The 24796-nt window shown below is 37.1% G+C and overlaps 1 protein-coding gene across 1 annotated transcript in view; it reads left to right on the top strand.

Moving 5' to 3' along the window:
• The window catches only part of SLC6A7 (solute carrier family 6 member 7), a 62486-nt gene extending 41725 nt beyond the window's left edge, over positions 1–20761 (top strand). Inside the window, exons 9-14 of the mRNA XM_072400561.1 lie at positions 908–1020; positions 6072–6203; positions 8018–8117; positions 8487–8587; positions 13466–13633; positions 20280–20761. Coding sequence (XP_072256662.1) covers positions 908–1020; positions 6072–6203; positions 8018–8117; positions 8487–8587; positions 13466–13633; positions 20280–20483 — 818 coding nt within the window. The 3' untranslated portion in view covers positions 20484–20761. The remainder of the gene's footprint in view (positions 1–907; positions 1021–6071; positions 6204–8017; positions 8118–8486; positions 8588–13465; positions 13634–20279) is intronic.
• The last annotated feature ends 4035 nt before the right edge of the window (positions 20762–24796 follow it).

Genomic DNA, 24796 nt, shown 5'->3' with positions numbered 1-24796 from the left:
AGACTTCTATTACCAGTAATAAAGATTGTTTGACAGCTGTGCTCAGATAACTAACATTTATTAGAGAGATTTGCGCGCTAGGTCCAAGAATTTCTATCTCTAAAATGCTGGAATAGCTGTGCCCCTAGTCAAGAAGATGGACTGTTCAAAAAAAAAAGCAGAATCAAGTTTCAAATCAAGTTTCAAGTTTCAAATAGAAAAATGTTATCATTACTAAATATACTGTAACAAAAAATACTTTTATCGCCGTTTTTGGTAATGGGTAGAGGTGGTCACAGTTTTGATTGGAGTTTGGATTCCGACACAGATTTTAGCTATTCTGACCTTAGATCAGAACTTTGAGTTTCAGCAATCCAAACTCAATTTTTTAATGTTGGAAATCATATCAGATATTAAATTCTAAAGTAAATCATTCCTAAAAAGTTTTGGTAGGGTAAAACACTTACTATGTGTTTAAAAGAGGAGCCTACACCCTACCAACATTCTTCTGCATTAGAAAGTAAAACAGTAGAAACTTTAGTTGGCTTGATTTACTAAAAAAAGGCTGTTTACTTTGCCAAATGTTTTGTCACTCGGCTAGAATTAATTTACTTACACTAGGTGAAATATTCTTTGGAGACTAATGGTTTACTATGCCTAGTGGACAGCCAATGCCCCTTTAGTAAATCAACACTAATGTCTCTATTGTAAATTCCCCACAATGGCTATAACTACCAAGGTAAATGATATTGGGAGAGTGAATCTCCCAACTGAAAAACAAGAAAAAATGGGATATCTAAGCAAGGAAAGAGCAATACAAAAATGACAGTTCTTACCTTTCCCTCTCTTTCCCAAACTAAAGACACATCCAAAAGTTTACTATGTTTGCTTTTTAATAAACATTTGCTATTTGGTATGTATTTTGCAGGTCCAGGACTGGCCTTTGTAGTGTATCCACAAGCCATGACAATGCTTCCTCTGTCTCCTTTCTGGTCATTCCTATTCTTCTTCATGCTTTTGACTCTGGGATTAGACAGTCAAGTAAGTAGTTTGCTTGGAAAGCTAACTGTGATCTTTTAAACATTGTGAATGCTTGCACTGTGTATTAAAAGTATATTTAAACTAACAATTTAAAGGGGACTTATAGGAGATGGGAGATCGAGTAAATCACATAGAAAATAAGATGGCTGACTTTACTAGAAAGCATAATGACATTAGCAAAGAACTAATATTAGAGCCCAAAGATTGCCTAAACCATCTCATTATTATTATTATTATTATACAGGATTTATATAGCGCCAACATATTACGCAGCGCTGTACATTAAAATAGGGATTGCAAATGACAGACTAATACAGACAGTGATACAGGAGAGGACCCTGCCCCGAAGAGCTTACAATCTCATCTTCCAGAAAGAATACCAAGAGATGTACTGGCATGCATTCAATATTTTCATATAAAGGAGAAACTGATGGAGATATCTAGAAGCGGTGCTCCACTACCTGACCCATACTCAAAGATCTCACTTTTTTTTCAAATCAATTACAAGCAACTATAACTGCAAGGAGAAGTTTTGCACCTATCACACAAGTACCTCGAAACAATCAAATTTGTAATAATGAGGAATGGATTAACCTTTATTGTTAACTCACTACAGTCTGGTCAAGATCTTTTGGCAAAATGGGGTTTCCAACCTGCCTCACCTCACATACTGAAATCTACATCCAATATGAATAAGACACCTGTACACTTCTCAAAGTGGAATTTCCAAAAATAATTATCCTATAGGAGCCTTCCCCTTCTAGTAATAGTGGCCTTACCTAAATAAACCTAAACTAGATGCCTTAACTAAATTTTAAATGGAACCAGTATCCAGAGTTCTGCCTTATAGGATCTCAACAGCTTGAAACTTCTGGCAGATATCTGATTTTAGTTGCTACTATCAACAATACTAAATATACTATTGCGAACATATATGCTCCCAATATTCACCAAATACCGTTTCTTAAGAAAGTCCTTAAAATAGTTAAACAATTTTTTGTGGAGACTTATATTGTATACCAGACAATTCCATGGATACTTCTTCCACTGAAATGAAACCAAGCAGTACTATCAAAACCTTTATTAGATATTCTGTTCATGTATGGTCATGGAGATGCTTTCACAGTAATGAACGGCAGTATACCTTTTATTCTTCTTCCAATAGATCGTATTCTAGAACTGATTTATTTTTGGTAGATAAATGGTTGATACCTAAAAAAAACTAGCTGTACGATACATAACATAACTTGGTCTGATCATGCTCCGGTCTCGTTAGAGGTCTCCGAAGCCTTAAACATCCCATCTATGTTCCTATGGAAAAAGGACACCTTATTGTTCAAATCTGTACAACAACAACGGTATAATAATATTACTCACCCCCAAGAATTTTTTTAAATTAAATGACACACAGACTGCTAATGAGAAAAAAAGAAAAAACAAAGAAATTTGAATTTCTTTATAGTAAAATTGAGGAATTAGAAGCTATACACAAAAAACAACAAATGGCAAAAATAGCTACAGAATTATTGGGTTTTAGAAAGGAGTTAAGGACCCTTTTTTTAAGCAACCAAAATTAAATTTTTAAACACTTAAAAATCACACACTACAGCCAAGGGAATAAGGCCAGCAAACTACTAGTTTACCAGTTAAAAGATAAACACGCAACAAAATACCCTTTGTTTACCACCCACTTACAAAAAATAAGATTATTAACCCTATTATTATTAACAAGAGATTGCAAATGCATTTGGTGAATATTATCAATCGCTGTATAATTTAAAAAACTATAGTACATCCCAACCCACAATTTCGAAGATAAAACAATATCTGGCCTCTGTTGAACTCCCGCAGTTAAATCAAAAACAAATAGACCCAAAAATCAACCCTTCTCCATTAGAGAACTTGAAAAAGCGATAAATATAGTACCTTGTAACAAATATCCTGGTACTGACGTATTTACGTCTGATTATTATACAAACTTCAAGAATGTATTAGCCCCTTATTTGACCAAAATATTTAACCTAATCGCTTCTACGGGTACATTTACATCACAAATGCTTAAAGCTTTGGTAATCACTCTACCTAAAACAAGGAAAGAGTCCAGATTTTCCCAGAAATTTTAGACCAATATCACTCCTAAACACAGACTTAAAAATATTTGCCGAAACTATAGCTCTAAGAATCGTAAATATCATCCCATGTCTTATTTACCCTGATCAGGTGGGATTTGTTAATGGAAGACAAGCTCTGGATGGCATGAGACGTATGATCAATCTTATTCAGTTTGCTGAAAATTCCAACTTGAATGCTACATGTGTCACATTAGATGCAGAGAAGGCATTTGACAGGGTACACTGGGATTTTCTCAAGATTGCCCTATCCAAATTTGATTCTCTGGTCTGGTTCTGACAGCTATTATGGTCTTATATACTAACTCATCCGCACAGGTGTATTCTTCTGGTATGGTTTCTATTCCATCCATTTCTAACAGTACAAGACAGGGGTGCCCCCTGTCTCCAATTTTATTTTCATTTGTAATTGAACCTTATGCCCAATCAATTAGACAAAATGAAAACATTAGGGGTATCACAAAAGGACAAGTAACCCACAAGATAGGACTATTTGCAAATGGCAATATTGATACTAACCAATCCTGCCCAATCACTAAAAATACTCCTGGATGAAATACAGGAATTTGGTGGTGTTTCCTTTTATAAAGTCAATGTCCCCATATGTTCTGTACTATGTCTAGGTAGAGTTTCTCTATCTAGGAAGACAGTGTGAGTCTCACGGCTGGCTGCTCATGAATGAATGCAGCGTGGGAATAATCCCCTGATTTTTCCCACAGCCGTGTTCATTCATAAACGCAGGATGCACCACTCTTTTTGAGAGGAGTATCGCGGCTGCATTTTGAATGGAGCCGTGAGAATCCTCCTCTCAGTGAGTGATCCCTGGGCACTACAGGTCAGAATGAGGACTTGCCCTCATTCTGACCTGTAGTGCCCGTTGATCGCTTACTGACAGGAGGATTCCCATGGCTGTATTTATGAATGCAGCCGCGATAATCCTCCTCTAGTGATTTTCGATGGTTTCCGCCGAAATTTTGTGGACCCATCGGAACTTCAAGGAAATTTTTGCTTGAAGGCCAGAGGCATTTTCGCTCACCCCTACACTGATGTGCTAGAGACAATGTAATGAAATCCGCACATTTGTACACATGTTCTGGAGTTGCAAGAGCTTGACCAGTTTTTGGCATTTGGTAATGCACTTATATTCAAAATAATGGGTTATACGTATATGTATATAAATGTGACTATTAAGCCGACACTATAATGTATTTTCAGTGTATAAATATTTAAGTCAAATTTTTTAAAACCCAATGTATACAGGCACATCTAACATTGGCAAGAACATAATGTTGGACAATGTTAGCTTGAGAAATATTGACTAAGGTTTTCTATTATGTGTGTTAGTGTTTTTGCACAGTTTTAGCATTTGAATAATTCAAATTCTATTACATATTATTATACACCAGAATTTTATAAATATATATTTTATCTTTATTTTTTTTCTCATGTTTTTTGTAATTTAAAGACTGCCTGCATTCTTTTTGCCCCAGCTGTCTTGTCCACCTATGACTGCAAGGAAAATAATTATGTGTAATCTACAAGTCAAAGCTTACATTTACACTGGGCTAAGAACACTCTTCTCAACCCCACATGACAGTGCTACTGTCTTGTAATTGGCTGCTCTTACAACCAGCACTGCATTATAAAATTATCTGAGAGTTACATGATATTTGGAGATTTCAAGTATTCATATGCTTGAACAAACAAGTTGGGGTACAAAGGAAGGGTGCTTAGATAGTAGGGGAACTTAGTGTTTTCTTTGACATTCATGTGTAATGTACAGCTGTCTCTTTCTGGTTTTATTAGCACAGGGACACACACACTAAGATAAACTTCATATTCTAAAATATTTAAACTTACATACTAATTTTGAGGAGCAATTACTTGCCTTTCTAAAGATAGGCCACCTTCTCCACTTATTCCTTCGAACCTCTTTTGGCAGAAAAAGGCACAGATTACTAATTAAGCACCATTCTGATTACCATAGAACTACTCATATCTTTGGGAGATAAAATGCTGCTGGCCAGACTATCCCTCTTTACAAAAGCTGATGTAATATACAATGTCGGGTCAGTTATATCCCATGTGATAAAAAAGAGATGCAAGTAATGTTAATATATCTTGTTTCTTGTGATGATTATGCTGTAAGAGGTTTACATGATATCAGTAATGTGCTTCATAAAGTTTCATAAAATGTTTGAGTAATTTGTTTCTTATAAATCGTTTTATCAGCAAGTTTTTCTGGGGAGAAATGGGAATGATTATATACTAGACAACCAAAAGTTTTGGACTGATAATTGCTCCTCTGTAAACCTGTTGCACATTGCAGATTCATACAATCAAGCACCGAGACACAACTTAAAGGAATTTTTCTTATAGGGAAAGGTCTTTTTTTTAAAGCATAACTGTACCCCTGTTTACAAGGTATGGTCTAAAAAAGACAGGTTTTGTGTGGGGTGACTTCAAAAGCCTGAACAGAGCCTTGACCTTAAGCTATTAAACATCTTTTAGATTAACACAAATGGTAATATGGGGCACTTTATATAACTGCTCAATGTCTTGAAATGAATTGAACTGTCCAACAAACTCCTAAAGATGTGATAGTCAAGTGTCCAAAACCTTTGGGTGTACAGTATAAGAATGAAAGCACCAGACACTCTGGCTTCCCCTCTGATTTGCTTTTATGGGCTTCCAAGAGATGGCTAGATTTCTAACTCTCTGAAGATCATAGACATTCTTTGATGTCTATCCAGAACCAAGTCAATAAATTCACCATTGAGGACATTGGATACTAGTTAGGCTGTATATTTTTGATGCATAGTCTTTAATGACCCAATCATCACATTACCTAATATTACAGTGAATGCTGTAGATTTTTTTTTCTCCTATTTTCATTCAGGATATTGTTTGTGTCCTCCACAGTTTGCATTCATGGAGACCATTGTGACAGCCATCACAGACGAGTTCCCTTATTACCTCAGACCAAAGAAAGCTTTTTTCTCTTTTATCATCTGTGTTGCGTTGTTTCTTCTGGGGTTAATCCTCACAACTGATGTAAGTTATATCTCTAAATTCAATTTGAAAAAGTATGTACACTTCACTGAAATTGTTGAGTGTTTCAACATATCTGAACAAGTATATATTAGATTATCAATTAAACCTTGCCTACAGTTAAAGGTGATGTACTCAAACAAATGACACAAAAATAATTCCCAAATCTACACTGAAAAATTGCATATTTGTCATTTAGCAAATTAGGTACACCCTTATATTTACCTCTATTTCACATTGATAAAATTAGAACCAGATTAGGTGTCGATAAAAGGAAACGCTTTAGAAAGTTTGCAGGTAGGACTTGACCTACTGAAGATCTGTTGAAATTTCTGATAAAGCAAGACTGCAATTTGCCATGGGACATAGTGAAGACCAGACCTACTAGAACATGTGCTTCTTTTTATTTCTGACCCCCACTTATTATAATAATGTAATCACTTGTTTTGAATAATTGCCATGCCATAAATAATCTACATTGGTGATCAGAAACCCTATTCAATTAAAAAGAATACTGATACATGGTGATCATGGCACAAGTGGCAAACAAGGTGTTCAAAACAACATGCTTGATCTTTGTACCTTTTGGCATTTACATTATCTGGCCTATCTGACAATCCAAAAGTGACAATAACGCTAGATAAATCTAGCATACTTTCCGTACAAAGTAATCTATACCACCTACTGAAAAGTAGCGGTTGTTTCAGCTGAAATGGAATGAATAGAAAATAGTATTATTTTAGTACAAATAATTACATTTTTTTTGACAAATGGGCTGTTTGCCCTTTAGATAAAAGACCTCCTAACTAATGTTTGCCTGTTGAAATTTGTTGAAAATGTCAATCGTTTCCATGGAGTGTACATACTTTTTTTTACATGACTCGAATTCAATAGTTAAAGCACCCACAGACTTGACACACACAGATATGACAATGCTGCATCATGATATTCTGGCTAACATTCTCTAAGTGTTCTGCAGACATGAGCAGCTAACACATCAAGAAATGAAAACCCAGCTACTGTAATTTTCCTCCTTCTACCAGCTGTTATTTCTGGCTTTTGGCAAGATTTCGCATTGTTATTGGGCTATTGGCATGTCTGTGTTGGAGAGATTACCAGTCACTTTCTGTCCCTGTGACCCATCCCATTAGGACAATAAGTGAAAAATTCTTAGCTTTCCCTTAGAAAAGTTTACTTATAAAAAAAAGAGTACATAAAAGTGTTTTTACCTTTACTTTGTAGCAAAATTCAAGTGTTAAACCAATATGAATGCCTGGTGTAGTGTATTTTTAGTTACATTTTTATGTATAAAGTTAGTGTATCATGTTAGCATTATCGACTGCACACAGCACCTGCCACATTCATAAAAAAAAGTCAGGACAGCCAGTGGAGGGTGCTGGAGCTCTCTTTTTACTAGAGAAAACTCTGTGATTGGAGTAGAGCATGGCCACATGATTAGGCTTTTCTCCAATCATTTTAAAGAGCTATGTAAATCCTGCTTTTTTCATTTTCATGCACAGAATTCTCAATGACTTCTATTAGTCTTTGCCAGTCTTTTCTCTTTATTTCTTTTTTTTTTTTTTTAACCTGAGCTGTATCATTAACTATACACACTAGTGGGTAGCAGTAAGGTAACAGCACTTTTTGAAACATAAAAGCTAAGAGTTGAGGGAAAAACAGTGGAAACTGAACTGACATATTCCAGTACTGGAGATTTGAAGTACCTGTCAGTAGAAATTTACAGCATTTTGCTAACAGAAATGCAAAGAGTTATAAATGTTGCACATAATATAATTTCTTGTATTTTATTGTCCCAGGGTGGAATGTATTGGCTCGTCCTTTTGGATGACTACAGTGCAGGATTTGGCCTTCTAGTGATGGTAATCACATTCTGCCTTGTGGTTTCAAGAATATACGGTAAGATGAATTGCCTGTATTTACCACAATGCCACTCACAGCTGGTACTGTTGCAGCAGATTGAGTGTAGTAGTTTGTAGAAGGGAGGAAACTCATAATTTTTTTCATTTCTGTCTTCTGGACATGTTTTGTTTCTTTTAGTCTTTGGGTTCTATATACATTTTAAAGCTAAAAATAAAGATATATACAGAATATATGTATTTACCAACAACTTCAATGCTCCCGTATATGGTTTGCATAATTATATTACATTTTAGATCGTTAAATTATCAATTTGTTTGGCCAAAGCATTTTACTTCAAATTGCCTATCCATGTAAATGCCAAACATTATTTTGCTGTAAATGATTTTTTTTGTTGTTTTTGTTTAGGAGTGAAGAGTTTTTGTCGGGATATACAAATGATGCTTGGATTCAAACCAGGAATCTATTTTAAAACCTGCTGGGCATTTTTATCACCAGTTACATTAATAGTGAGTATATCTGAACATATATAATATCGCTTTGTCAAAATGTCAACATGCTAACAGATTGTTTCAAAAATCCTGGGATTTTTAAATACACAGACCAAATCATGTGCACTGACAGCTTTAGTAATACCAAAACTATTACGTAGACTCATGTTAGCTCATAACATACCTATACACAATGCACACATGTTATATTTGCTCAGACTCTCACATATTATTATTCAGGGTACATGCATTTTCTATTGTTTGGAAAAAATGTGGCCAATTGAACTCCTGTTTTGTTTTTTGTTTTTTAATATATCTTCACCCTCCTTGACAACTCACCATTTCCCCTTTCTGATCACAACCCTATCACCTTCAACCTATCGAACTCCTGCCCCCCTTTACCACACCCCAGACCTAGTCAATGGCAGAGAGATATCTGTAACCTCGACCACAACCTTTTCTCAAACTGCATTGCGTCCCTAACCCCTGCACTCTCCAAAATCACCTCCCCAGATGAAGCTGCTACCCTGTTAAACCACTCTTTCCTTGGCTTTGGATAATGTTGCCCCTGCCACTTTCCAGTACCCCCGCCCTGCCAACCCCCGACCCTGGCACAACAATCACACCAAACAGCTACAAAAAACTGTTTGTGCAGCTGAGCGCAAGTGGATGAAATCTGGCCTCAGCGCTGACTTCATGGACTACAAAGCCAAGCTACAAAGCTTTAGCACTGAGCTCACTGTCACCAAGCAAAATTATTTCTCCGCTGTCATTTCCTCTCAAGCTTCCAACCCACGCAACCTCTTCTCAACAATTGACTCCCTCCAAAACCCCACACCTGCTCCCCCACAACAACCTTCTTTGCCCAAGACATAGCCACCTACTTAAGAGATAAAATAGACAAAATCGGACATGATGTCTCTGCTCACCGAGCCACTCCAACCATACCTACCCCTTCCACTTGTAAATCATCACTGGCCACCCTCAGCCCTGTTACTGTGGACAAAGTCTCTTCTCTCATCATCTCCATCTGCTACCTGTCCACTTGACCCAATTCCCTCTTATCTACTCCGTGCCCATTCCTCCACCCTGGCCCTTCTACTGGTAAATACCCCTCCGCTTTCAAACATGCCATAATTCTCCCTATCCTAAAGAAACACTCACTGGACCCCTCCCTACCCTCCAACTACCGTCCTATCTCCCTTCTCCCATATATCTCCAAACTTCTTGAACACCTTGTCTATAAAAGACCACTAACTCTCTTCTTGACCATCTCCAGTCTAGTTTTAGAGCTGCCATTCCACTGAAACAGCCCTTACTAAAGTGGCCAATGACCTCATCAGAGCTAAGTCTCAAGGCAACTTTTCCCTGCTCCTTCCCCTTGATCTTTCCTCTATTTTTGACACTGTTGATCACCCCCTTCTAATACAAATCATGCGCTTCATTAGTATCAGTGACACTGCTCTCTCTTGGTTTGCTTCCTATCTCTCTGACCGCTCCTTTCAAGTTTCTTTCAATGGTAATTCCTCCTCGCCCACTGTCCTCCCTGTTGGTGTTCCCCAAGGGTCAGTCCTTGGACCGGTTCTCTTTTCTCTGTACACTTCCTCTCTTGGTAGTCTCACATCCTTCTTTGGCTTACAGTACCATCTCTATGCTGTTGACACTCATATCTATCTGTCCACCCCTGACTTGTCTCCTTCAGTCTTGGATAAGGTCTCATGGTGCCTGTCGGCCATATCATCATGCCGATTTTTGAAACTCAACCTGGATAAAACAGAACTCATCATCATCCCCCCCTCGAATTCCAAATCTCCCCCTGACATATATCTAACTGTTAACAATGCTGTTATTCGTCCCTCCCCTCAGGCATGTTGTCTTGGTGTCACCTTCAAATTCAAGCTCCTGTGCTTTGCCTATAAATCCCTACACAGTTCTTGTCCCACTTACATTTGTGACCTGGTCAAAAAATACTCCTCCAGCCGCTTTTACACATTTAAATCCAATGTATTGCATTCAATACACTTATTTTGTATTGAATGCAATACAAATGGATTTTTATTTTCCCGCCCTGCCCTACCAGCAACGTACACACGCACCAACGTCACCGGGAACTCCCCAGTGACTCATCGTGTGCAGAAGATGCCAGAGGAAGAAGGTATAGGTCAGTAATCGTGGCGATGGACAATGCGGGAGGCCGGCGGATCAGGTAAGCGCTGCATTCACTAACCTTCTATAAGTTTACCTACTCCGAGTGTGACTCAGGGTTACCGCTTTCAGCAAGTTTTTTCTACCCCGAGTCACACTCGGAGTTACCCCTAGGGAAGTTAAAAGAGCCCTCAAAACCCATTTTTTCAAACTTGCCTACCCATCTTCTTCTGTCTTTTGAAACCATTACTACTTCCCACCACTGCATATCTCCCATCCAATTGTGTGTAAATTCCCTCACCTACTAGATTGTAAGCTCTTCGGGGCAAGGTCCTCTTCTCCTGTATCACTGTCTGTATTCGTCTGTCATTTGCAACCCCTATTTAATGCACAGCGCTGTGTAATATGTTGGCGCTATATAAATCCTGATTATCATTATTATTAATAATAATAATAATAATAATATTAATATTAGTAAAATTATTGGCAGGAAACAAGTTACAGGGTCCCATGAGACACAATAACAAAAAAATTAACAAAAAGTATAATCTTAAAAAGTTCCTAAAAATCTTAAAAAGTTCAAGGAATACAATGAACAAAATTGCAGGTACAATGTGCAGTAAACCATTTCCCCGACATAACAGAAATTTTTTCCGCCACTCCCCCATTTTCCGTTTTCAAACAATAAAGTAGGAATATTGAGTAAAACAATAAAAAACCTGATGAAAGGGAAAACCAAACAAAAATCCCTTTCACTGAACCAATAGAATTAAACACCTAAACATCTCAGATGCTTCACTTATGCATATTCTCACTAGAAAGAACTCCTGTTTTAATAATGTAAAAAGAAATCAATCTTCAGAAAGAAGTGATGTGTTGGAAGTCTGCTGAAGCAGACATGTTGAGGAAATCCCTGGGATTGCATAAGTGACAGCTTGCACTATCCCCAGGGTTATTCAGACCCCTCCTCTGTACATCCATAGAAGAGTCTCTCTATAAATACATTCTGCTCTGGACAATTGATTAATTGCATCATTTACACATCATAATTCTCAACGAGTCATAAAGCCTTTAAAATATAGCGTCTTAAACAATCCGCACTGTGCATCTGTTTTATCCTGTTACTTATTGCAGAGAAATGACAACACAGGTAATGTTAGGTGAATGCCTATGTATATACTTCATTTGAGAGATTTATACAGTGATTTTCTACCTTGTGTACTTATTGTATGTGCAACAAAATGAAGTAATAGGATTCTGTCTGGCACATGGTGTATTTCACTGTCCCCATTTTCCCTGTAAAATTACTCTAGGCAAAGTCATAGTAGCTGATCATTATAGAGTTAATACTTATAGTAGGGTACCTTTAACTCCAAAGGTAGCCCAGATCCTTGGCCTTATTAGTTCAGTACATTTACAGTGGGATCCCATGCAAAATACCCTGTCCTTTGAACACAATAAATGTCATCCCTTAATATATTCCATTATTCACACAAGAGAATGTTTGGTTGTAGTAAGTACCTGCTAACAACACTGTTGTCAAGTTACTTTCTATGCACTCATCTCTAAATTGGTGTTTTAATACCCACTGCCTGGCCTGCTGTAGCAATGGTAAAGAATTTGGGATCACGTGATCAACGTGATGAGTTCCACAACATAAGCTTTTTTTTGCAACCTTCATAATGCATTGCAAAATGTATAGATCATGCTAGAATGTGATAGGTGCGATATGAACTGGTTATTGACTATTAAATTAAAAAATGAAAAACAAAGATACAAAAGAATACTACAATAAAAGAAACCAAAGAAATACACCATTGTAACAAGGAATTCAAAAAGCAAATCATTTTTTTCTCAAGCACAGTTTTCCAAAGAAGCTCACTAAAAGTACCGTATTTTTCGGCGTATAAGACGCTCCGGCCTATAAGACGCACCCAATTTTAAAGGAGGAAAATCTAGAAAAAAAAGATTCTGAACCAAATACTGTAGTAAAATATTTTATATCAACCTTCTGATCACCCTGTGCCAATTCACCCCTTCTGATCACCCTGTGCCACTTACCGGTCAGCGTGCTTCCGGGATCGCAGTGCTTCTCGCGGGGCGCAGTTCTTGCCGGCTTCTCGGAGGAGGATCGCGGGTCACGTGTGTCGGCTTATCAGAAGAGGAGGATCGCGAGGGCGCAGTTCTCACCGGCTTCTCAGAGGAGGATCGCGGGTCCTGTGTGCCGGCTTCTCCGAGGAGGAGGAGGATCGCGGGGTTACGCGCTGCAGCCAGGAGGAGAGGAGAAGCATGCAGCATCGCGGGATCGCGGTATCGGGAGAGTATGAAATTTTAAAACTTTTTTTTAACTGTGTTCGCTGTATAAGACGCACCCACTTTTCTCCCCCAGTTTTGGGGAAGAAAAAGTGCGTCTTATACGCCGAAAAATACGGTAATCAGGACCTTCCACTTAACAATATGACTTTTAATTTTTTGTGGCCGCTGGAGATAAGCAAAGTAATATTTAAGGTTGCAAAGCAAACCTTGTATTAAATATAATCACTTTGACACCCCCAAATAGTTGTACATATTTCAACTTCAGAAATACAATACAAAGTTGTAATACAGGTTGAAAAAATACATAAGTCCATCAAGTTCAACCACATAAGAGTGTGTTCCCAGGATATTTTAAGTCAGAAACATTGTTACATTCTGACATAATTCAATATTATGACATAATTCAATATACTGACATTGTTTTTATTCACCCAGGGCCTATTGGCTTACAGCATACTGAAATATCAGCCCTCAAAGTACGGTAACTACCAGTTCCCTTTCTGGTCAGAAGCACTAGGGATTCTCATGGGTCTTCTCTCTTGTATGATGGTACCTATTGGGATGCTGGTTGCTATATTAAAAGAAGAAGGGACACTTTGGGAGGTAAGTCATACATCCAAAAATGCATATTGATGCCAACTATTGCTGAATTGGGGTGAACAAATATTTTAACTAAAAACATGTATGATATTTGAACAGTTCTTAGATACCTTAATTGTTTTAATAATAAAATACACGCAATTGTACTTATCAGTGCTTTATAGTGTTACTGAACAATATCGGGAATTGCATATTTACAGCCACATTTAGCTTCAACCCGAATACAAACAATAGCACTATTTATACTTTATCTCTTCTTCTCATAGGCAGGGACATGTCATCCTTATGTGTTAAGGCCCCCAGTAATGCACAGCATGGCTTTCTCCAGGCAAGTTCCAGCCCTCTGCGTCACAAAGTCATGTTCCTTTTTCTGGAAACTCCATAAATGACACCGTAAGGCGTCTGACGTAATGACACAATGTCCACCTATAACTTTCACAGAGCATGCATGCCAACCCATTGTGGTATGGCTTGGGGGGTCATATGGCTGGAACATGGCCCTTGGTTAATTAGGGATTATGTCATTATGGGGGTGGGAGGGTATAGGGCAAGAATGTGGGCCTAGGGTTATGCATTATATGGTCTTATGGCTATGTTATGGGCATGGGGAATATGGGTTATAGAATGGGAAGGGGGGGGGGGGCTTCAACTTTGCCCTGAATTTTGTTGAGATACCCCTAAAATACAATTGTTTTCTCAAAAACAACCACATCTTTAGCTGGATATCAGCTAAGGGGTTAGCACAACTGTTGTGCAGGTTAAGATCTTAATTGATTTATTTGATCTTGGTAAAATCTCATATCAATCAGTGGCTGTATGTTTTCTCTATTTTTGTATGGGTCTTTTACATCTTTTGTGCTATGTTAAAGATTTAAGCAGTAATAAAAAAATTGTTACTATTTCCCTAGTCAAATACAGATATTATAAGATTATAAAAATTATTTTCCTTATTTGAGCAAAATTAGGCTGAACTTTAGACAGATATTAAATACATACCGTATAGTAGCTCAGTATTTGCACAAGAAGTGTAAGTACCTAAATCTGACCTGGGTACAACCTCTTAGAACCTCTGTATAGCACAGTTTAGACAGGGTGAGGGGTAGCACAAGTAGCCAATAGGCTGTGCTTCAGTGTTCATATGGTTACAAGGAGCTTGTTCATAGGAAAATAAAGCAAAGTGACATATATAGGGTCATTATATGTCTGACACTTTTTACCTCAAAGTAGGCAGGCAAATGACACGCCCCACATTTTTCAGACCATAAAAATGGTTGGTTAAACGTGTATTTCACATTTTTTTCCTTTGCTTTTCAAAAACCAAATTGAATAATTTAAAGGATAGATGTAGGTTCAGTGCAAAATACCACCTGTTAGGTAAATAATACAATTAATTTATTGAAGTGCATATACTCACCCAGAAATAGTTAGTACTAAGAAAAGAGGAGCAGCTTGGATGTAATAAAGGGATAGTCCCTCCAAACCAGGGACAATTGGGAAGTATGAAAACTTGTAAGTGTAACCCAGATGTAACCCAGTTCTCAGCAGAGAAAATCAGTTCTGCATCCCTACAGACAGGGCTGTACTTTGTGGCAAAATTTATAAACCTCATGTTTGGATAGACCAAGATACCAATGCTTTAGAGAGTGAAACTACTCACATGTAATTATTTGTTTGTTTTTCTGGAGTTCTGCCTTATTATACAGAATACCTAAAGGTGTAAAAGTTATGATGATGAAAGGTGTTTTTAATTTACTGTAAATACCCAAGTATAAACTAAGATTTTTTGACCTGAAAATGCCATTTAAAAACACTAATAGTTTATACACAGGCCTCTAGATGGCTTTCTGTCCCTATGTAAAGTCTACACCAAACTCATTACATGTGGGACAGAGTTTGTTACACATGTTACATGAGGATACAGCACCATCTACTGGTAGCAAACAGTGATGCACAAAAGATAGTTTAAGCACAGTGGCTAGCACGAAGGTAACTCTTGCCTGTGCGGCGCTAGGTCTGAGGTTCATATCTCGGGAAGGGCCCTATCTGCAAGGAGTTTGTAAGTTCTCCCTGTGTCTGCGTGGGTTTCCTCCGCGTACTCTGGTTTCCTCACACATTCCAAAACATGCCGTTAGGCTAATTGGCTTTCTCCCAAAATTGATCTTAGACTGTATTAAAGACATATGACTACAGTAGGGACTTTAGACTGTGAGCCCCTTTGAGGGACATGACTGTGGACTTTTTATAGCGCCAACATACTATGCAGGACTAATACGATTGGAAATTGATATATAACATACTTATAACAATATATACCATTTACTTTTATATATTATTTAATAATACTGATTTTTATTGTTTATTTTATATATGGTATATATGGTTTTAGATATGGTCTGAAATGTGAACTAAATTTACCTTTTTCTTTACTTTTTTTTTTTTGTTTTTTTTATGTCAAGCTTTGTTTAGGCAAACATACATAAAACAATTTCATCCCTGTCTCATTGGTTTTTATAAAGAACAGTTTGCTGTCCACTCAGATATTATAAAAAAACATACTTTTATCATCGTTCATGAATAGATTGCATTCTATTCGCACATTCTGGTCCATGCGCTCTGTTACCTGGACAACCACACGCAAAGCGAGTTTTCTGCCACCATTTTCCTAATTTCTGAATCATGATGGAAATGTGATTTGTATGTGTGAATTGTCCCTGATTTCCTACACTAAGGAGAGAAGCAATGAAGCACAAAAATGTGACACTTTCTCAATTTTCAGGGAGTTATAGAAAACACATGCCCGCCATGCCTCACAGTCTGCTATTGGGTTCTGAGTCATGATGTTAACTATTTGTTGAGGCAACAGACATGAATATAAAGGGATTTTATAGGACAAGGGTGTGCAATGACTCATATTCCCACTATTGTCAGAAACATCACTGGTCCCAGGCATCAAAATATAAAAAAATTGATCAAATATATATATATATATATATATATATATATATACAATTATCTTTATTTCAGCATCTTGCCTTTCAGCTGAAGAGAAAGCCTAAAAAAGCTGCTATAAGGGTTCCTACAATACAAGGACTTGATGAGTCCTGGTTTCAGCTGCAACATTTGGATGATGAAGTCAGAAATTGGCATTAACAACCCGTTTAATCGTCTCAGGGACGATATCGGACGAGAATCTGACCTGACGTGTGTACAGCGCCTGCCGTCCATCATCTGAACGACCGTCCTAGCGGATTCACGGATGATGGACGATGAACGATCATAATGGAAGTGAAGGGGAAGAGAGGGCAACAGGGTGCCGCTCCATCGTTCTCCCCCTCCACTCTCCATAGAGCGTTCTGCTTCATTAGTTATTTGAATATTTCATATGTATCAGATTAAACAGATAAAACATAACTAATAACACATATGAGATGTGTACAATATTTACAATAATTCCTATTAAAGGATCCAAATTGAGGAAGGGAAATGCTTGATTTTCATTTTAGATGTTACTATAGGCAAAGTCATCCATACCTTTAAAACTGTGAGGAACTCTACAGTCTGACAGTCGCTATAGGGCAACAGTGGTTTCTGCATTCTAAACCACAGGGCTAACTTTAATTACTTCACCCAAGGCATGTATTTTATTATTACCATACAGACTATTTCATTTTTGTTTGCATATTTTGGTTTGACCCTTAAAAACAACAGGATTTTTTGCAACACAGCAACTACTGAAATACAAGAAAAGGAGGTGGGATCTTCACTTGCTGTCTCCATATAAAATAGTATTATTATTTATTTACATGCAATATCCAATGATTGCCTGCATATAAAAAGAAAAACATTTTGGGAGTATTTATTTTATTCCAGTTCAGTCCAAAAAATAACTCTATACTGACTGGATCTCGTGGACAAAAAAGTGTCCTAATCAGAGGGGTAAAGTTAACTTTAAGAATTATATGACTGTACAAAAATATCATAACACACCTAAGAATGTTCCAGACTTTCTGGCAACTGTGACAGTACAGAACACTTTTTATTGCAAACCTGTTGATAACAACATGGAGAATCTATGATGACAACATGGAGAAAAATGATGACAGAACTTTTATAGGAGAACATAAATTTTCATACTATACTATACAGTCAGATTTTAGTTTTAAAGTAGTCTTCAATTTAAAAAGTGAAGATTTGCTGTTTCTGAAATAATAATTTTGTCTAGGCAAAGTGTAGAACATGCCATGGTAAATCAGTTATGGGGGAAAGGTCAGCTACTGGGAGCCTAAGGGAATTACTGGTGACCAGGCCTTTGCCACTGCTTGCCCTTTTGTGAACACAACCTCCACAGATCAGGTAAATGTTAATGAAATTACAGTCAAATTTCATTAGCTGTAATATGCTTAAGGTAAATTTTGTTTTGCTGGGTTTTACACTGTGTGACACTTTAACCATTCTGATGTAGCCCAATCTGATATGTCAAAAACCACCTGGATGGAAACTCTGTCTACTTGTTACAAGTCTGACCTGGAATTACTGGAAAGTATAGCCCACAATATTGGCAAGGGGACCTGTATTAATTTTAAATAAATATTATCTATTTTAGTTTTTTTTATATCTTGTTTATTGCATAAAACTTGTTTTGCAAATAAACTTAATAACTTAAAGAATGTGCATTGGGTCTGATTTATCAAAGCTCCCCAAGACTGGTGAAGACCTTGGTGATCCAAAAAACATGGAATGGACCTGGTGCAGGCTGAAAACATTTGTTAACTAATAGCAAATAGCTTTTAGGACATCCATTCCAGGTTTGCTGGATTACCCAGGTTCCCCCATGATCATCACCTGTCTTGGGTAGCTTTATTAAATCAGGCCCTTTGTGTCAGATTATCGGGGTTTTAAGAGAATAAGAAGAAAGCTTCAGCATTTAAGGTCCCAATTGGTAGTCTCAAATTAAATGCCAACTGATTTTTTTCACCATGCTAGCAGGATTTATTGTGACCACCTCAACAAAAAAAAGTTCTTACCAAAATCTCAAGTTTGATAGTGAAATAGTGATAACTCCACCCCTCACAATCTAGTGGTCCACAGGAGTGATGAATTGTGTCAACATCATCCATATGTTTGGGAAATGTATTTGCCACTGGAGGTGATAGATGTATTGTTATGTGTTTCATGGAACAGCAGCATTCATAACTTTCAAAATGCTCCACAAATTACTTAAGCTTTCTACACATAATAATGGAACAAACACTCATATAGCTTTATAACACTTTTGATAGTGTCTTACACCAGTGCTGTGTCCTGCAGTTGAAGAACTGCAGATTACAGGATCATAGCGCAGGACATTGTTGAATAGAGAAAATATTTGTCGTCATTGCAATGTTTATAACATTAGAAATTGTAAGCGTGGGTTATGAGATTGTAAGCATTAACCCTTTTTCTTTGCAGGGAAGCATTTGTTTAATACTTTTTTAACCATTAACAAAGTCACTTTATGCTTGAACTCTATATTTGTTGTTGTTCTTAATACTAATAACGGTATAACATTGTATTTACCTTATGAGCCAAAGAACTGGAAAAGTTATGCAATCACTAAAAACTAGAAAGTCAGCATTTCTTTTTTTGCTTTTTTTTTGTTGCTTTTTTTCTTTGATTGGTAATTATGAGTTAGGATGACCAACTCCAAACCTGTACAGCAAAATGTCAGGAATCCACATTACAATTATCACTAATTTCCTTTAAATTCATTTTTCTATTTATAGAAATGTAAACCTTTGACATAAATTAGTTGCCTCAGACTGTCAAAGCTGTGATCTGGTTTGTCTGAAAAAACAATGAATGAATATACAGTGTGATATTTAATAGCACATTTGCTAGATTTAGCAGTAAGTGGGGCTAATGAGTTCCTAAAAAGACATGGCCTATTTTCTACCAAGCGTTCGGAGAGACAGAATGCAGGGTGCAGAGAAGGCTGGGCTCTCCTATAGAGAAAAAAAGTCCACATATTAGAAAAAATAAAAAACATATGGTAGTTTGTACTGTTTGCACGTTTATTTAGTCTATGTGTATCTATACTAAAATAATAGTTTTGTTGAACTGCTGCAATAAAATTCTATCATTTCTCTCATCCAAACTCAACATTCTGGAGACTGAAAAGAAGGAATAGGGCAGAACAGAGAAGATTGGCACAAAATCTTACCCGCTAAAACTCTAATTGATAAGCATCAAGCTTTAAGAGTGACGCATCCAATCATGTTTCAGGACAGTTGTGAATTTAAGATGTTTGGTTGGAGATTAACCTAGATCCTTCATTCCTTCTATCAACATGCTTATCAAGTTTTCAATTAAAATCCTACAATTCATTTATTGCATACTACTTTTTTGGACCCAGCAACTTTTGCTTCCAGAAAGAAGAAAGTGATACGAAAAGTTTGAAGGTTTCTGTCAGAGTAGATTTCCTAGAACTTCCTGTTGGAAGAACTAAGATAAAAAAGATGAAAGGATATCTCCCCAGGCAACCGTTAAAAACTCACAAACGTTCTGACCATTGCTTATTTTATTCAAACATTTTCCTCTTCTGTATTCAGAAACATTTGCTGTTACCATTTTTGCATTTTTCACTAATTCTCATTTTCCAAACTTTTCACAGAGAATACGCCAAGCCAGCCGACCTGCTTTGGATTGGGGGCCATCACTGGAAGAAAACAGGACAGGCATGTATGTTAGTACCCTGGCTGGCAGCCAGTCGCCAAAACCATTGATGGTTCATATGAGGAAATATGGAGGAATCACAAGTTATGAAAATACAGCCATTGAGGTGGACAAAGAAATAGAGGAGGAGTCCATGATGTGATGTTAAAGGAGGAAGCAGAAGGAACTGTGAAGAATTAAATAGACCTCCTGTCCTCCTGGGGGCTTACACATGCTTCCCTGACACAAGGCCAGGCTTTTCTTAATCTTGTGTCCAACCCAGCCCCTCAAAATGGAGGTTCTAGATTAAGAAACACTATCAGTTGGTTGGTTTTTATGTGGGACTATGTTCAGAAATGTAATTGTGATTGTTTTGTAAAAATAATGTCACTGAGAACCCTGTGTTGTCTCTGTGCTTGGATAAACCCATACTTCCTTGTGTATTCTCCCAGGCTTTGTTATTAAAGATAGCAGTTGAACTGAAAGGTCTGTAAGCCATAAATGGTGGCAAAGTGCGTAATTAAAGAGCTTCACCCAAAAGCAAAGGGTAATCTGAAATGTTATTTCTAAAAAGCTCATAAAATAATAATGTATTTCCACAGACTGAACATGGTTTGTATACAAGTGCTGTAAAAATCCCACTCCAATCTCCTTTTTATTTTAGAAGCCAGTACTTAGTGTGTGTGTGAAACTTTAATTGTCCATAAACTTCTCTAGGAGGAATGAAAGGCAAAACAGTGGGTTATCCCCACTAAGCCCTTTAGTTTTCATTTCATTTATATATTTCATTCACATATATATTGCAGTACAGAAATATGGGAGTCTCTAGATGCAAAGCTGCACCATCTAAACTCATCAGACATCAGGCTTTAGTACTAGTCCTAAATCTCCCTCCCTAAAGTGGTGTGCCCTTACTTGTGTGGTGCTGAAACTGGAATCCAGGAGAAACTTGCTTAGTGGGGACCTAAACAGCATTAAAACCTGTTAGGACTTTAAAACCTTCTCTAAAAATAAACTTTTCTTTTATTCATCATTAGGTTGAACCAAGAACAGAAAATGTGTGCTCGATTTTGCATTGTAAAATTTGTAAAAACATAGAGAATAAAGATTAAAAACTTTGAAATAATTAAAATTAGTGATAGGCAGGCCAAGTACGGGATCAGGGTTGAATATAGGGAGGTGCCACAAGCCCCAATTCAGTTCTGCACAGGAGCCTACTATTAGTTGTCTGCCAATGTAGGGGATCCCCTACCACAAGAATCTAAGAAGCTTTGTAAGCAGCTCAGTTAGATAACACCAATCTAAATCTGAATGATCGTTCTTGAATAAACTGGCCTTTTAACCATTATGACTATAGCTTAAGTCTAGGATATGGCTAAGATAGCTATTTAGTAGATCATAATCATAACTTAATATTTCTTATTTCTGTTTTGGGTGAAGCTCTCTTGGTGGTTATTTAATAAAGGAGTAGAGCATTTTTTGTTTAGCTTGCTGAACAAAGTAAAGTGAAGTGAAAATTAACTTTGGAAAAAATGTCTGATAACATGCAAGCAGAATAAAAAAAAAAACAGGAATTTAGCTTATATGTTTGCATGGTGATTGGTGATATCAGCCCAGCTTTCCCATATTCAGTAAGCTAAGTGAAGTTATTTTGCAAGGTGAACATGTTCTACTCTTTTAATACATCAACCCAATTTGATGGATTTACAGGTAGCACGAAATCCAATCATTGTAAAGAAAGTCTCTGCTTAAAAATGGTTATCCTGTGTTTCTGTGTATAGGTATGGTAACTTTGGTTGTTATAGCACCAGTCCTCTGGGATCGTATATATTAGGTTAATGTGAATGTATTATATTGGTTTGGGAGCTAAGGGCTTTTTATTGAGACAATAACTAACGTAGTAGTACAGTATTTATTTTTTGTCTTTCCTATCTAATATTTTCTATATCTATATCGTGCCTGATGAGGAACTTTAAGACTTGTGTAGATGGGCAAATGCAGCTTGTATTTAGATGCATTTGGCGTGCGTTTGAGTGAAGTTTGAGGTTCTTCTTCACAGGTATAATCATCTTCCTTCTGACCTGCATTTACCCTTATTAAAGCTGCTTCAAGCTGCTTTTGCATTCCTATTGAGTTGGGAGAAAGAAGCAGTTCTGATGGGGAAAAAAGCCCAAGTACAAAGGCTCTTGGGTTGACCTTAAACCCGCAAATACACACATAGGAATTATAGGTGGGGAAGCATCTTCATGATTATGATTGATATTGTACCATGTTGAAAAATAACCAGGTAATAGGATGATAGGATAATCAGTGACAGTCATGTGTATTTGGAAAAATCTTCCACTGAAGTGGGAAGAATTGGATGCCAGCTTGCAAGACAATTTTCAAATTACTAAATGTGTAATAAATAAACCCCAATGAAGAACCAATTGCCAAAGGTGCCTATTCTTGCGCCCAAGGGAGATCAACACAGTCCTTAAAGCCAAGTTTTTACTATAAAGAACAATATCACTAAAATATACTGCTGTTTAAAGTGGAGCATGGCAAGTTCAAAATTGTTAATGAACCCCAACAGGTTTCAAAACAGGTTAACACATTTCTTTGTGTTATTCCAAGCTGTGGGTAGGAGACAAATGGGTAAAGCAGTAAGCCATTAGTGGCAATAATATTTTGGCCTGGATAATATGGAGATAGATCATTTGGTTCTGGGCTTGATCCAAATGTTCATGTTTAACATCAGAACCAAGACTTCATTGTTTCAGTTTAACATTTGTGTGGCTGTTCTATAAAACTATAGACTAATGTGTGATGAAACATGTCATTATAAATGTATCGGCGCTTACACTTTTTTCTTAGATTGTCCTCAAAGTCCCCCTAGTACCTGTTGACCTTGCCAGTGAATTGCACCTAATGCCGCTTCCTGTGGTGGTGGTGGTGTGGCAACTATGCTATACTTTTAGAGTATCCACCATTATGTAAACATGTGCTACAGTTGCATGAAAAATTGGTTTCAGAGAGGTGACTGGCAGCTTTTTCTGTTTTGATTCACAAACCTGTAACTTGCCAATAACCAGGGATTCTTGATTGTCTGCTTCTCATCTGCTACACGTCCATTGCTGCCATCTTTGTCTAACACAGGGGTCGGCAAAGTTTTATGGCCACTAGACCTTTTATGGGGTGGGCGGAAGCTCACTAGGCCAGACATGCCCTATTGGCTCCGCCCACCACCAGGGAACGCCCCCTAAAGTGAAATCATTTTCTTCTTCTGTATGCATTGCGGAGGAGAGGGATTTCCCTTCAGGGAGCTTTTCCTATTTACCGTGCCGGCGGAATATCAATGCCGGCTGCGGTATATAGGGAAGCAGCTGCAAAGGGGAGGCACTGGAGCTCCAGCGGCTCCAGCTCCGGTAGTTCCTAATGCCCCTTGGACGATCCGCCAGCAACATATTCCTTCAGGAATAAAAAGCCTTAAAAATATTTAAAATAATAAAATTGACCTTATATTAATCTGGATTTCCATAACACAAATAGGCCTGTATATTCTTGACTCTGCAAGCATTACTTTATTCTTTATTAGCTTTCAGGTAAGGGGACATGTAAATGAGGATTTCAGGTTTCAAGTATATCAAGAGAAAGCATGAAACATGCGATTGTTTGCTTCTATAGCTTTAAAAACTGAGCAGCAGTAACAAGTGTCTGGCTTTCTACAGGTAATGAAATGGATCAGACTCTTGATTTACATATCCATTATCCTACACATCCAATGAACATTACAGAGTATTTTGGGACATTGTAAATAGACGCCAAAGCCTTTATTGAAAGATATTCTTAAGTGATAGCTTATTTATGTTTTGGAGAACATATCTCCATGATAATCACCATAAACAGATACAATTTACCTTTTAAATATGAAATAAACTATAAATGTCAATGAAATTTATTATTCAGGTATGATAAATCCATTTTGTAGTTGTGATAACTTGAAATAAAGGTATTAAAAGGTTTTGATTAGGCATAAAATGCTTTTTTATTTTTTAATATTGGTACTAAAATTCCTACTGTAAAATTAAACAAGATAGTTTTCAGGAGCCAAAAAAAAAAAACAAACAAAAACTAATTATCTAGACGTATATATGATGTCAGTCTATTTCTCCTAAATCAGAATTTAGGATTCTCCTGATATCAATTAAAATCCTGACAACTCGAACTTGTTTGCTGTACGTTGTGCCATATAGTATTGTAAAGTAAAATGACTGTTGCTAAAAACGTGAGTAAAAATGTTCTTTAAACGTTTAAAGATGGCATTAGGAATAATGCCAAAATCAGAAAATTCCTCATCAAAAGCCTCCTAAAAAAAACTAACACTCCCAGTGGTGTCAGACCCCTCACTGCATTCAGTGGCTTTTATCACCAACCTCTACAGCACTATGGCATAGAGTAGTGATGTTTGGGGCAGTGGGAGGAACTACTAGGTGC

This window comes from Pyxicephalus adspersus, chromosome 2, assembly GCF_032062135.1.
Source record: "Pyxicephalus adspersus chromosome 2, UCB_Pads_2.0, whole genome shotgun sequence".
Taxonomy (NCBI): Eukaryota; Metazoa; Chordata; class Amphibia; order Anura; family Pyxicephalidae; genus Pyxicephalus; species Pyxicephalus adspersus.
Note: the sequence above shows the minus strand (reverse complement) of the source record. Positions and strands in the feature narration are given on the sequence as shown.